Here is a 13034-nt window from a genome sequence, read left to right as displayed (position 1 = left end):
GGTGTAGAAGCAGGGGTAGCTAGTGGTGTTAGCTGTGTAATTTCAAAGAAGCTCCTTTTTGTGGTATCACTGTGTCCTAGGTTTGTGTGGGTGAACATGGAGAAGGTCATTTGGGCTTGAGGGAGGGGGTATATTAGTTCAGGCTGCCAAAACAGAACCCTATGGACAGAGTGGCTTTAAACAACAGAAATGCATTTTTTTCAGGGTTCTGGAGGCTGGAAGTCCAGATTGTGGTGCCACCATGGTCTGGATTTGGTGAGAGTTTGTAGATGGTTCACTTCCTGGTTGTGTCCTCACAATGCTGAGAGAGAGAGAGAGAGAAAAAGAGAGAATGTGCAAATGGACTGATCTTCCTCTTTTTATAAGGCCGCAATCCTGTAGGACCAGAGCCCCACCCTTATGACCTCATTTGACTTTAATTACTTCCTACAGATTTTATCTCCCCAGACAGTGACGCTGTGGGTTAAGACTTCAACATAGGAATTCTAGGGAGACATAGTTCAGTCCAAAGAAGGGGATACTGCTACCCCTGCTATTCCTGGTGGCTTCACTGAATTTTAAGTTAAATGTGTCTGAGACTTTTGCTAAGCACCTACCTTCTGAAGAGAGTAAAGTACTTATCAAGAGGGAATGTGGGAGAAGAAAGAAGTCCCCATGTTCATCCTGGGGAGACCCTGGTCCCTCCATTTGAAGTGCCTCCCCAGGCACTGCACGGGGCCTTTTTGTTCTTGTGGGGATGGTGGAAGTAGAGAGCCGGGGAAGGAGAAGGCCCAGGAGAAGTGAGTGTAGCTCGGAGAATGGGGCCACCCTGCCATCGCTGGGAGCAAGAGGACGGCAGTGCCAGGGCCCCAAGTGGACAGTGCTGGAGCAGAGGAGGAAAAGGATGCTTGGTGCAGAGATAAGCCCTTAAGTCCTTTCACTTGGGTGACCTTGGACTCACCTCTCTTATCCCTCTCCAACTACCTTGGCAAAAGTCTAGAAATCAAGGCTGATGGTGAGATCCTGGAATTTGTCATTGGAGTCAACCCTTTCTACCCCATAGTAAAATGGAGAACACTGGGCTGTGGAATCCGAGGGGTCCCTATACATGTCCAGAGAATATGATCTCATCATGAGAAGGGCCTTGAAAACGCCAGGTTGAGATTTTGGGTCTTTGGAGAATTAGAGAAAGCAGTCAGGAGCTGTATCACACAGAGACACACACTTTTGAAGGAAAATAAAAATCTGTTTCAATGTAATATTTAAAAAAAAATGTCTAATGTCCGCCCCCATTCTAATTTTTAGTTGTGGGATGTTTTGGAAAAGATTCAGTTACAAAGTCTTTTTGTCTTCCTTGTGTTCAGAAAGCCTTTGGTACCAACGTGTGACTTGTGCGTGTTGAGCCGTTCAGAGGCCTTGTCTGAACGCGGTGAATCATGTTTGCTTAGGTAAAAATGGGTGGAGTATGAAGAATGAAAAGCTCTTCCTTCTTTGCTCCTCTCCCCACTGCTTTTGCACATTATATGACTAAATGTGCAACTTTGTTCACATAACTGCTACAAACAGTTCACTGTGTAGGCCAAACGCTCTCTAATGCAGTAAAATTAAGAAATAATATGCTTTGAAAGTGATTTATGAGTGTGGTTAAACTGCCAGATTTACAAAGAAATAGTTCAGATCTTGGGAAGCCTCAGGAGTCACGTCAAAAATGAATTTGACCATGATTTAAACTGCTACTTTTCTTACATGACATTTAATATGTGTACTTTGGAGGCCCATATGTCTTTAATAAAATAGCATTAAGTTTTAAATATGATATGAATGCAGCCAGTTTCTAAATTCATAACCTTTTCCACAACTCCAAAATGCTAACCAATAAGGGAGTCATACATGCAATAAAACATAAACCTTAGAAAATAGCTTTTTATTAAAATGGTTAGACAGTTGGCAGCTGGTTTGCGATGTAATAAATACTTACAGCGTTGTGGGTTTATCAGACATTGTTTACCCTGCAAGCAACTGGGACGAGACAACTAATTATAACCCCCGCACAAAGGCCACTCACGCTGAGCCCCCCTGAGTGTGCCAAGGAGGCCGAATGGTTTCTCTGAGAACTCGGGACAAGCGGTCCCAAGAGTTGGATTCCAATCCCTTTCTGTGCTTAAAGGAGTATGACCCTGGGCAAGTCACTCCATGTCTGCAATTTTCCCAGTCTATGTCATGGGACAATACCTAACCTGCCCTACTGATTGGTTATGACACAAAGAAACAAATGCATGCTAGGCTTCTGAGATCATGCCCAGCACACAGTAGGTGCTCAGGAAAGAGAAGCAATGCTTTTGAAAAAATTCTTTCATAAAAAAGTAATTCAGGCGAGGTCTCCAGGTCCCTTCTTGCACTGACATTCCATGATTTTTCTAGGACAGCACTCAGAAAAGGTAAGCCACTTAGTCAGAAATCAGTGTGAGCTTCACGGAGGATGGGATGCTCCTTGCCTCATGTCTCTAAGTCACGAACATGTCAGAAATAACAGACATATTTGGCTCAGAGAGAGCAGGAGCTGTGCTAGTGGCCAGTGTCACTTAGCTATTCCTGGAGATGGACATGAGGTGTGCAGAGCAGTCTCTTCCTCTGGGTTTCCAGTTTGTAGAAAATGGGAGCTTTTCTTGTAAGTTGTATGGCATGGCAACACAAGTTCTCTGAATGCTGCTGTGTGAGTGTGTGTGTGAGTGTGAGTGTGTGTGTAAACAGATCTCCCTATGGAGTAGTTTTGTAAAGGGGCTTCCCAAACTCCATGTTTCTAGATGCTTCAGTACAACTTTCTTTTTCTGTATCTCTGATGAAACAGCCAGTCTGACAATGGTCTGATTGTGATTGTCCATGCAACCAAATATTACTACTGTTCACAAATTTCCTTAGGAATGAGTTCCCGAATTTATTAAAAGGAGAATTATAAGTTATATTTAAGCTTGGCTTTTGAATCTCGGGGCTCAGACATGTGTGTGTGGTAATCAAAGATTAAAAGGCCCAGGGACCATTTCATTTTATTTTATTTTTATATGTTTTCTAAAAACAATGTTATGATCCCATTAAGGGAAATTAACAAAGAAAATCTTTCAACTGTATTCCCTACACGCTAACTCTATGACTTTTCATTTTGCTCTGTTCCCTTCTAAACCTTACCCCTTTCTGTCGGTATTATATGTATACTTAATGCTCTGTGCATTTACCTAATATTTTTATTGTATTGTGCTACTTCATAGTCCTCAAATTTGTTCTTTTATGCACTGTACAATTCTTCATCAAATTGATGTTAAGTACCATCTGTTACCAAACCATTCCCTTACTACTTCTAAGGTATAAAATACTGTTGCTTGTGTGTGGTTCGGTGGGTGTGGGTATGTGTCAGTGTGTCTTAAGAGTGTATTTCTTTTCAATTATTTCCTTAGAATAATTTTCCAGGGATGGGTTTCTTGGATCACAGGGTGTGGGTATATGACCAGGTTTAGGTTCTGCCTAAAAAATGCCTGGCTGCCATTTTCCAGTTGGCTATCCAGTCTGATGAGCCATCCCACTTACCCTGACCAGAGGAAGAATGTAGGTCAAAAAGGATACTTAACAATTCCAAGGCTTTCTTTGGGAATGGGATTCCCCAAGTCAGATTGGTTGGTATGGTTCTGGAAGAGAAGCTTAGAATCTCTAGGAGCTCCCACCAAGCATGCATTGACCTGCTTAGTTATAGTCCCAGGGAATTATGGGTTCCCTAGAGCATCCTCAAAATTATTAGCAGCATGCAATCCCTGATCAGTGTGAATGTGCCTTTAGACTGTTAGCCAAATCTTTGTGTAATACCAATCATCTACCTATAAAAGCACAAATATGTTATTGTTCTCAATAGGCAATTTAATGCAGCTTTGGGGAGGGAAAAAGAGAAAAGAAGATTACAAGCTGGCTGATCTTGCTTTTATTTCTCTTAAATCTATCCACACTTCTCAGGGGTTGTACTTGTTTAAAGATTGTATGCAACTGTGCAGCCTGTGTGATTTGGAAAGCAAATCAAACTAAATATGAAGTTTTCAGTGTGTGCTGTTTTTAAATGATTTCATGCATTTATTTCAAATATACATTTCGTCCCAAGTAGTGCTAAACCTATAATCTTTTTCTTGTTACATTTCTTTTTTGGGGAGGGAGGCCGAGAGGGTGACTTAGTTTTGGAGTGGAAGGTTCCTATTAACATCTACCTCCTTCTTGTGCAGCATTATTCACAGCAGAGCTATTAAGGCTAATTATTTTCAGGTTTCTATCAAAGGGGACTATTTGAGCTGACAAAAAAAAAAAAGCACTTATTGGGGAGAAAAATGGTCTGTTTAAATGAGAAAGGGATCATTGTCATGTGCACCCTACCTCCCCCTCTCATTTATTAGTTTTGCAGGGAGGAGGGGCCAGGAGACCCCTTGAGAGTCTTTAAGAGGACTTTCTAGGGAGCTATGCTCACTGAGATGCCTGGTACCCCAAGAAAGGGCAGTGCTTCCCCCTCATTTTTTTTCTGCAGCCTACCTGGTTTGCTCATTGACATTAGACCTTGTGTTAATCTTTTATTTTATTTCTCAGTTTGGGTAATAGTCACTGACCCTTGATGTGTAATGGGACGGATACTGGTTGAGAGGCTGGGTATATTAGTCAGAGAAGGCTAACTGCTGTAACAAACAGCCCCTGAATCCTGGTGGTTTAGTCATTCTCAGTGCACTGAAAGTGTCTGGGTAGAGAGTGAGGGATGCCCACGCAGTCAGGGGCCTAGGCTCCCTTTATCCAATGGCTCTACATTTTTCTTGGGTCTTGGAGTTCTTCACAGGATGGAAGCCAATGCATGGAGCAAAAGCAAGAGTACGGGGAATTGTCTGAATGATTTATGGCCCTGCTTCTGAGATAACATGTGTCATTAAGACCCCCATTCCACTGGCCAGAACCCTGTTACACGAACATTCAAAACTGCAGGAGTCTGGGAAAAGCAGCTATTAGGAGCTGAATTGTCCCCCCCACCATCCACCCTAATTCATATGTGAAAGCCCTAGCTCCCAGTACCTCAGATTAGTTCAGTGAGCTGGATTTGAGTCCTAGTTCTTCTACTTGTTATGTGACTTTGGGTAAATGAGGACCTCAGTTACCTCATTTTTAAAATGAGGTTTATAAAACATGGGTTGTTGGATAAAAGGAAATGGTGAATATAAAGCACTTATCCCAGGGCATGATATAAAGTAAAGGAGCAATACAATTTTGTCTCTCCCTCTCTCTTTTTCTCTTATTTTCCTTTCTCTGTCTTGATGTTATTTTTATTTGTTCTCATTCCAAAGTCCTGAATGTGAAGATGGAGATATATTAATTTTGAAAGCACTTGCACACCTATGATCTCATTTGATCCTCACAATACTGATAAAAGGAAGAAGAGGGGTACTTTGTCTTACACGCATGGAATACAGAGATAGAGCGCTTGTAGGACTCACTGGATATTATGGAAAGAAATGAAAATGGGGGATCAGCTCTCACATATCCTCTTGGACCAGCACTTTGCCATTACTTAGGGTACAACTTGGCTGTTCTGATAATTTCTGGACTGATGATATGAAGACATGGTTCGGGAAAGGAACACCTAAGTAATCCTGTTGCTGTCTGTAGAGTTCCCACCGTGGGCACAGAATGGCAGAGATAGCTCTCCCAGAGGTTCCACTGTGGAACTCAGACCAGCCCACACCTCCCAGAGTGGGCCACTGTTTTTTCAAGGGACAGTCAGTGCAGCTTTTATGGTCTATTGTGCAAAAAAGGGTATGATCTACCTATACCCAGGAGTAGAAAGAAAAGCAGGTTATGTGTTTAGCTTCCAGATGGTTCCAAATCTGCCTGATGAGGACTGTGTTGACTTGACCTATTTTAGAGCCACAGTTCACTTTCCTTTGTGCTCCACATCTCTGAGGCTTTCTCCACACTTCCTGGAGGAAGGGATTTTGTCTTGGAATCACCATTGTTCCTGTGTGTCTGGCATGCTGCAGCTCACATCTTCACACCAGCAGTGTTTGCTTTTGTAAACTGCAGAGGAGGACAAACCATGGGTTAGAGAAGGAGGGCAAGACTAGAGAGGAAGGGTGAGGAGGAGATAAGTATATTCTGGTTGTTCTGTTCTGTTCTGGGTGTCTATACCATGCTCGAGCTTCGGGGCCAGGCCACTATCCTCATACTCAGAACTCATGATGACCAGAAGTGTTTTAACAGGAAACTTATATTTCACTTCACTTTTATTTAAAATAAGCTTTTCTGGCAGGGTGAAATTTTTTTAAAAAATATTTTATTTATTTATTTGACAGACAGAGATCACAAGTAGGCAGAGAGACAGGCAGAGAGAGAGGAGGAAGCAGGCTCCCCACTGAGAAGAGACCCCGATGCGGGGCTCGATCCCAGGACCTCAAGATCATGACCCAAGCCGAAGGCAGAGGCTTAACCCACTGAGCCACCCAGGCGCCCCAAATTTTGAGATGCGCTACAGAAAGCTGGAGATTTTCAAGTTACAGGAAAATGACAATGTATTCAGCCTTTCTGCTGTCTCTCTCGTGTAGGGCAGGTTATCAGTCTCTGTCATGACTAATGGCAATTTATGCTATCTATGACCAATGGGAAGGAAAAATATTCATATTTTTAAAAAGCATTGAGACAAATCTGTCCTCAATCAGGGTCATGATCATACTACAAGGAAGGAAATAGACTTTCCAAGGTCATGGTTTCTCAGTCTTTATTGGGAGGTTGCCATTTATTTATGATCTTATCATATGAATTTCAAGATTAGGAGGAATTCTGGAGTTTTTTAAAAAGGAAAATTTGGAGTATTGAGGGTAAAAGTAGCTGCTCAGGATCCTCTTCTTCAGAAAATGGGATGCTTTTCAGCTTTGCCAACCAGGGATAACATTATCACCCAGAGGTTCAGATTGAAAGAGACAGAGATAAACCTTCAAAAGGGGAAGCATTTTCAGGCCAGGATGAAAATTAAAGCTCCCAAATCCAAGATAGGTATTACTAAGATACAAAAATACGATGGTTTGGGTTATTTCTCAGGACGTACATGCTGGTATACTTGGTTCAGGTATATAGAACTTGTCCTCTTACCTGTACCTCCTACTCTAATAGTGAGAGTGGACCAGAAATTCTGAGGTCTTGAGGATCCTACTGGGCTATTTACTTACTGCAAGGAGGAAAACTGGCACTGGGTGACATAGGATATTTGCCAAATATGTGAGGGCGTTGATGCAAAGAGTTATCTCCCTTTCTCCTCATGCCATCAAACAACCAAAAAGGGATATCAAGTACATCCTTTTGGGACGACCTTCTTCTTGATTCGTTTACCAAAGTTTCTACTCCCTTACACCCAAGCCTCAGACTTTCAGTTCTTTCTCCAACTCCCCTCCCCCATATATATTTATTAAGTGTGTACGGCTCCTCAGAATTCTTTAGGGCATAAAAGCTACTGAAACAGAGTCTCCACCTTCACTGGAGGTGCTTTCTAGGGAAGATGGAGTTAAGTCTTTATCTTATTCTACATTGGTCTCTTCTACAGTGGTGAGGAGCCTTCAGATTTTTCCTCTTCTGGGTATCTGATAAAGTATATGCATAATAGAGATTGGCTATTTTAAATAATGTGATTTATATGCCTTAGAATCTCATCCCTTTTTGTTAACCACATTCTGACAATTAGAGTCAGATGGACAGAGTTTTTCAAAGGCTTTTTAAACTTTTTAAACTGATTTTTTAAAAAAATCTGATAAAATCTTTTCTTAAATCTCAGATTGACTCTGGAAGAAAGAATCATAAGGAGTTAGGGTTGTATCATAAAGAGTTAGGGTTGTAGCTATGTACACCTCCAGAAAGATGGGGCAGGATGCATGTCTCCTGCCTCTCCCTGGGCTGCCCATGTAGCCTCTGCAGGGAAAGAATACAGCCCAGCCCAAAGGAGTAGGTCTACTCAGGTGTACCAGGGTCCTTATGTAAAAATCCTAAGTGCCTTTCTACGGTGAAGTCCCCATTGAGTTGGGGCAGTTTGGTGAAATCTTGCAGCTTTGATTAGCTGAATATAAAAAGAACAATATTCCATTAGAAAACTAGTCTCATATTTCTTTTTGTTGTCTGATTGCTGAGGCAAGGATTTCTAGTACTATGTTGAACAGCGGTGGTAATAGTGGACATCCCTGCCATGTTCCTGACCTTAGGGGAAAAGCTTTCAAGGAATATTGTAAAAGAAAACCAAAACTGGTAGCATCATAATTCCAGACTTCAAGGTCTATTACAAATCTGTTATCATCAAGACAGCATGGTACTGGCACAAAAACAGGCACATAGATCAATGGAACAGAATAGAGAACCAGAAAGGGACCCTCAACTCTATGGTCAAATAATCTTTGACAAAGCAGGAAAAAATATCCAGTGGAAAAAAAGATAGTCTCTTCAACATATAGTGTTGGGAAGATTGGACCGTCACATGCAGAAGAATGAAACTGGACCATTTCCTTATACCGTCCCATCTGCAAAAATAGATTCAACATGGATGAAAGACCTAAATATGAGACAGGAATCCATCAAAATCCTAGAGGAAACATAGGCAGAAACCCCTTCAACCTCGGCTCCAGAATATTCTTGCTAGACACATCTTGAAAGGCAAGGGAAGCAAAGGGAAAAATGAACTACTGGGCCTTAATCAAGATAAAAAGCTTTTTCACAGCAAAGGAAATAGTCGACAAAACCAAAAGACAACTGACAGAATGGGAGAAAACATTTACAAATGACATGTAAGATAAAGGACTATTATCCAAGATCCGTGTAGAACTTATTAAACTCAACACCCAAGGAACAAATAATCCAGTCATGACATGGACAGAAGACATAAACAAACATTTCTCCAAAGAAGACATCCAAATGTCCACCAGAAACATGAAAAAAATGCTCAACATCACTCAGCATCAGGGAAATACAATCAAATCCATAATGAGATACCACCTCACACTGGTCAGAGTGGCTAAAATTAACAAGTCAGGAAACAACAAATGTTGGCGAGGATGTGTAACCCTCCTACACTGTTGGTGGGAATGCAAGCTGGTGCAGCCACTCTGGAAGACAGTATAGAGGTTCCTCAAAAGGTTGAAAATAGAGCTACCCTATGACCCAGCAATCACACTACTGGATATTTACCCTAAAGATACAAATGTAGTTATCTGAAGGGGCAACTGCTCCCCAATGTTTATAGCATCAATGTTCATAATAGCCAAACTATGGGGAGAGCCCAGATGTCCATTGACAGATGAATGGATAAAGAAGATGAGATATATATATATATATATATGAATATTACTTAACTATCAAAAAATGAAACCTTGTCATTTGCAATGACGTGGATGGAACTAGAGGGTATTATGTTAAGTGAAATAAGTCAACAGAGAAACAAAATTATCCTATGATCTCACTGATATGTGTAATTTAAGAAACAAAACAGAGGATCATAGGGAAAGAGAGGATAAAATAAAACAAGATGAAATCAGAGAGGAAGAATAAACCATAAGAGACTTTTAATCATAGGGAACAAATTGAGGGTTGCTGGAGGGGAGAGGGTGGAAGGCTGGGGTAACTGGGTGATGGACATTAAGGAGAGCATGTGATGCAATGAACACTGGGCATTATATAAAACTGAGTCACAGACCTGTACCTCTGAAACCAATACATCATATGTTAATTAATTGAATTAAAAGAAAAAAAACTATGAAAAGAGAATCAGTCTTGACATCATTATATGTAAATCAAAGGGACAGACCCAAGAACTCTGGGAAGAAAGAAAGAAAATAAACAAAGTGAATAAAATTATCTCCGAGGACATCAGAGTACACGGAGACCAGGCTATGACTCAAATCTAGAATCATCTGGTAATGATGGAGATGGGTTTCCTTTAAAAAAGTGGCTCTGGATAAGTCATCTCCTGTCAGTTTTTATAATGGTAAGGAGTGAGGGGAAGTACTGACTTCATCCTCCTGATCTTGTTTCATTCGGTTGATCCTTACCTGGCAGGAATTTTGTGAACTTCATGGCACAAAGCCTTTTGTGTTGGACACCCATGGTTATTTGATGCCAGCTCTGAGTTTTGCATTGTAGTTTCTGAACTCATTTCCTATTCTTCAGTGTATTTTTCAGTTCACCTAGGTCAGGATGTCTCAAGTTTTCTTCTTTCTCCTCCCTTCTTTCTTTCAAAACGGACATGCTATCATTATTGCTGACCCAGCATCTTTTTTCAGTCATTCTCCTTCTCGGGAATCTCTCTCCTATCCTCTCCCCCTTATAAACTGTTCCCATCCCTCATGGCCCAATTCAGATCCTGTCCTCTATGAAACTCTCTCCTGAAATCGGGGCCTCAGTTAATTCCCTTTACTCCCATATAAACCATATTATATTTTCTAATATTTGTGTGTATCCATCTTTCTTTCTCAACTGGCAGTGTAGAGAATATACCTAATGTGTCTTCTGTTCTACATCATGGGCCCAAACATAGGGGTGGTCCTAAACTACTAGTCTCAATATTTATCATCCCTCACTACATGGGGCTGCATTGAGATAATCACATTCTTCCTTGTGACTGATCTGGTACCAGGGAAGGTCCAGGATGCGCCCAGCACTTAGTTCTCTTATCAACTGCAATCCTGGACATATGTGTATGAGGCAGTAGCCTGCTTTGGGCCAGAGAGAAATTTTGCGATTTATTTGGATGCCTGCTAGAGGTCACACCACAAGGCCACTGTCCACATATCAGCTTTGTCTCAGGAGCTGACTCATGTTTTTCATATAAATCATAGTGAGTTGCCCATTATAAACACCTTGTAAAACTCAAAAGGCTTTATAGCTCTTATTAGCTACTGCATTATGATTTATTAGCTAATTCAGACCAATGTGTGGATGAGTGTGCCCAGGGCACCATTTGTCTCATCTACATAAGTCAGAGAGTGGAATGCGCTGTGCACTCAGAAGCAAATGCCTCTTCCAAGGGCCTATGGTGAGTTAAGGCTTGCTTATGCCTTAAAAGAGCAGGTTAGGGATAACTTCTCGCAAGGTGGGCTGTGTCTCTTTGCCATGGCACTTCCACCCAAGCCCCCTGGGTGGGAAACATGGCTGTAGTGGTCAGTTTTCCCTTTAGCCATTCCATTAAAGACTTCTTGTTGATGACAGAGAATAAAATTGAGAGAGAAGTATCTGGAACGGTCCTGGTGGCCCCTCTGTGTTTCCCAGATATTGAGCATCAGATCTCGTAGTCTCTAGTAGCCTCTAGTATTCACACCTAACACTTGTCTGTTGTCAAAATACGGGTATCACTATTAGATGGCCTATGGTGTGTTTGTTTATATAAAATCAGATACAGTCACAGAATATGTGTAGGATGATAAATGTTTTATATATTTATGTATGTTTATTAACATATTACATTTTCATTTTCTTTTTAATACTACTGATTGCCTAAGATGGGACTAAAGCAATCCATCCATGTAAGCAGATCTGAGACTAGGGACAACACTGATTACAACTTAGATATTAAGTTTGCAATTTATTTGGAGGGAGAAAAGTTTTCTAGAGAAACACTCATCTATGAGGCACGTTTGTATAAATGTAAATGCTTACCAGATGAGCACATCTATATGTTCACATATATTTACATATAGAGTTATATACACATTATGTGCATGCTGTGTCATGGGGGCATTAAGTATTCTCACTTACCCTATTGTATAGATTTCTGCTTTGATTACTTCACACTTAATAGAGTACATCTCCTCCTGTCTAAAGACTTCAGGGACATCATACTTCAGAATGCAGTAGCATGAAAATGATACAGATTTTTGCACTCCTGACTCCTAGTGCTTCAGCCTCCAACTCCTGACTTGACCTAGTAGGGGTTTGCCTTGTGCCCCATCCCTAGCCCATGGTCCTAACCTGCCACTTTGGGGCAAGCCGTCCAAAATGGGGAGGTTTGTATTGGTCCCTGGTCTCATTCATAAAAGTCTAAAACAAAGACTTATGTGTCTTTGTGTCTTAGTGTCTTTTATCACTGATTCCTGTTATGAGGAGCCAAAGCTAGGCAGCCTTTATGCCTATGATTAAAGAAAATCTATCTAGCATTTTTCATTGGTTTATTGCTCGAGTAGAATTGGTTTGGCAAACATGTATTGAGTAGTTACAGGGAATGAAGCTAAAGGGTATCAAACTTGTTAGAAATCAGAGGAATAAAGTCTAACTTTGCATCTGTTGGACTAGAACAATCAAGCCAGCTAATGGCAAATACTAGTGGGATATGGGCTTATAGGAATCTCCATGTGCTACTGATAGGAGTGTAGCCCAGGAATTCCATTCTAAGATTCATATTCCAATGCCATTCTTACACAAGACCATAAGGAAGTGTGGATGAGGATTTTCCTTACAGTGTCGTTTGGGGTGGTGGAGTGTTGCAGATAACTGAGTTGGAGGTACCACTGGGAGATGGTGGGGGAGGCCTGCCTTGGAGAACTGTGCTCAGTTAGAAGTGAGGATTCAGTGGATCCATGGCAACGTGAGCTGGACTCTATCAATTTTACTTTCTTATTCTCTGTATCCTTGATGCTATGGTGTCTGGGGCCTTGCTGACTCTGGAGACTCTGCCTCTAGTGCTAACCAATTAGAGATCACAAAAGGTAGCATGACTTTCATATGAAAACTGACCAATCCAGTGCCCTTCTCTGTCTGCTCTCCAAGAGGGCAGTGTTCCTCTCCCCTAGTCATCCCAGAGCCAAGTACCATGCAACCCAGGACAGCCCCTTTGCCTCAGAGCTTGCTGACATAGTTCAAACTAGTCAGCCCTGAGCCTGCTTACCTCCTTCCACATTCCCCCTACCCCGCCCCATTCCTTCCTGCAAAAACCACAGTAAAGCCTCTTGTCCATACTTCCCCTCCCTCCTTCTGCCTCCTGGCTGACCCTCGTGCCTCCCCCACGTGACCTTGCATGGTGGGGTGTGCAC

General features: G+C 41.6%; 1 protein-coding gene across 3 annotated transcripts in view; it reads left to right on the top strand.

Moving 5' to 3' along the window:
- Positions 1–13034, top strand: part of LRMDA (leucine rich melanocyte differentiation associated) — a 1047313-nt gene that overhangs the window by 611812 nt on the left and 422467 nt on the right. The window contains exon 7 of one of the 3 annotated variants that reach the window (XM_059169813.1): positions 205–255. The exons of the other annotated variants lie outside the window; for them this stretch is intronic. Within the exon in view, the coding sequence (XP_059025796.1) occupies positions 205–255 (51 nt within the window). The remainder of the gene's footprint in view (positions 1–204; positions 256–13034) is intronic. 3 annotated transcript variants of the gene reach the window in all.

The sequence above is a fragment of the Mustela lutreola genome, chromosome 4 (genome assembly GCF_030435805.1).
Source record: "Mustela lutreola isolate mMusLut2 chromosome 4, mMusLut2.pri, whole genome shotgun sequence".
NCBI lineage: Eukaryota > Metazoa > Chordata > Mammalia > Carnivora > Mustelidae > Mustela > Mustela lutreola.
Note: the sequence above shows the minus strand (reverse complement) of the source record. Positions and strands in the feature narration are given on the sequence as shown.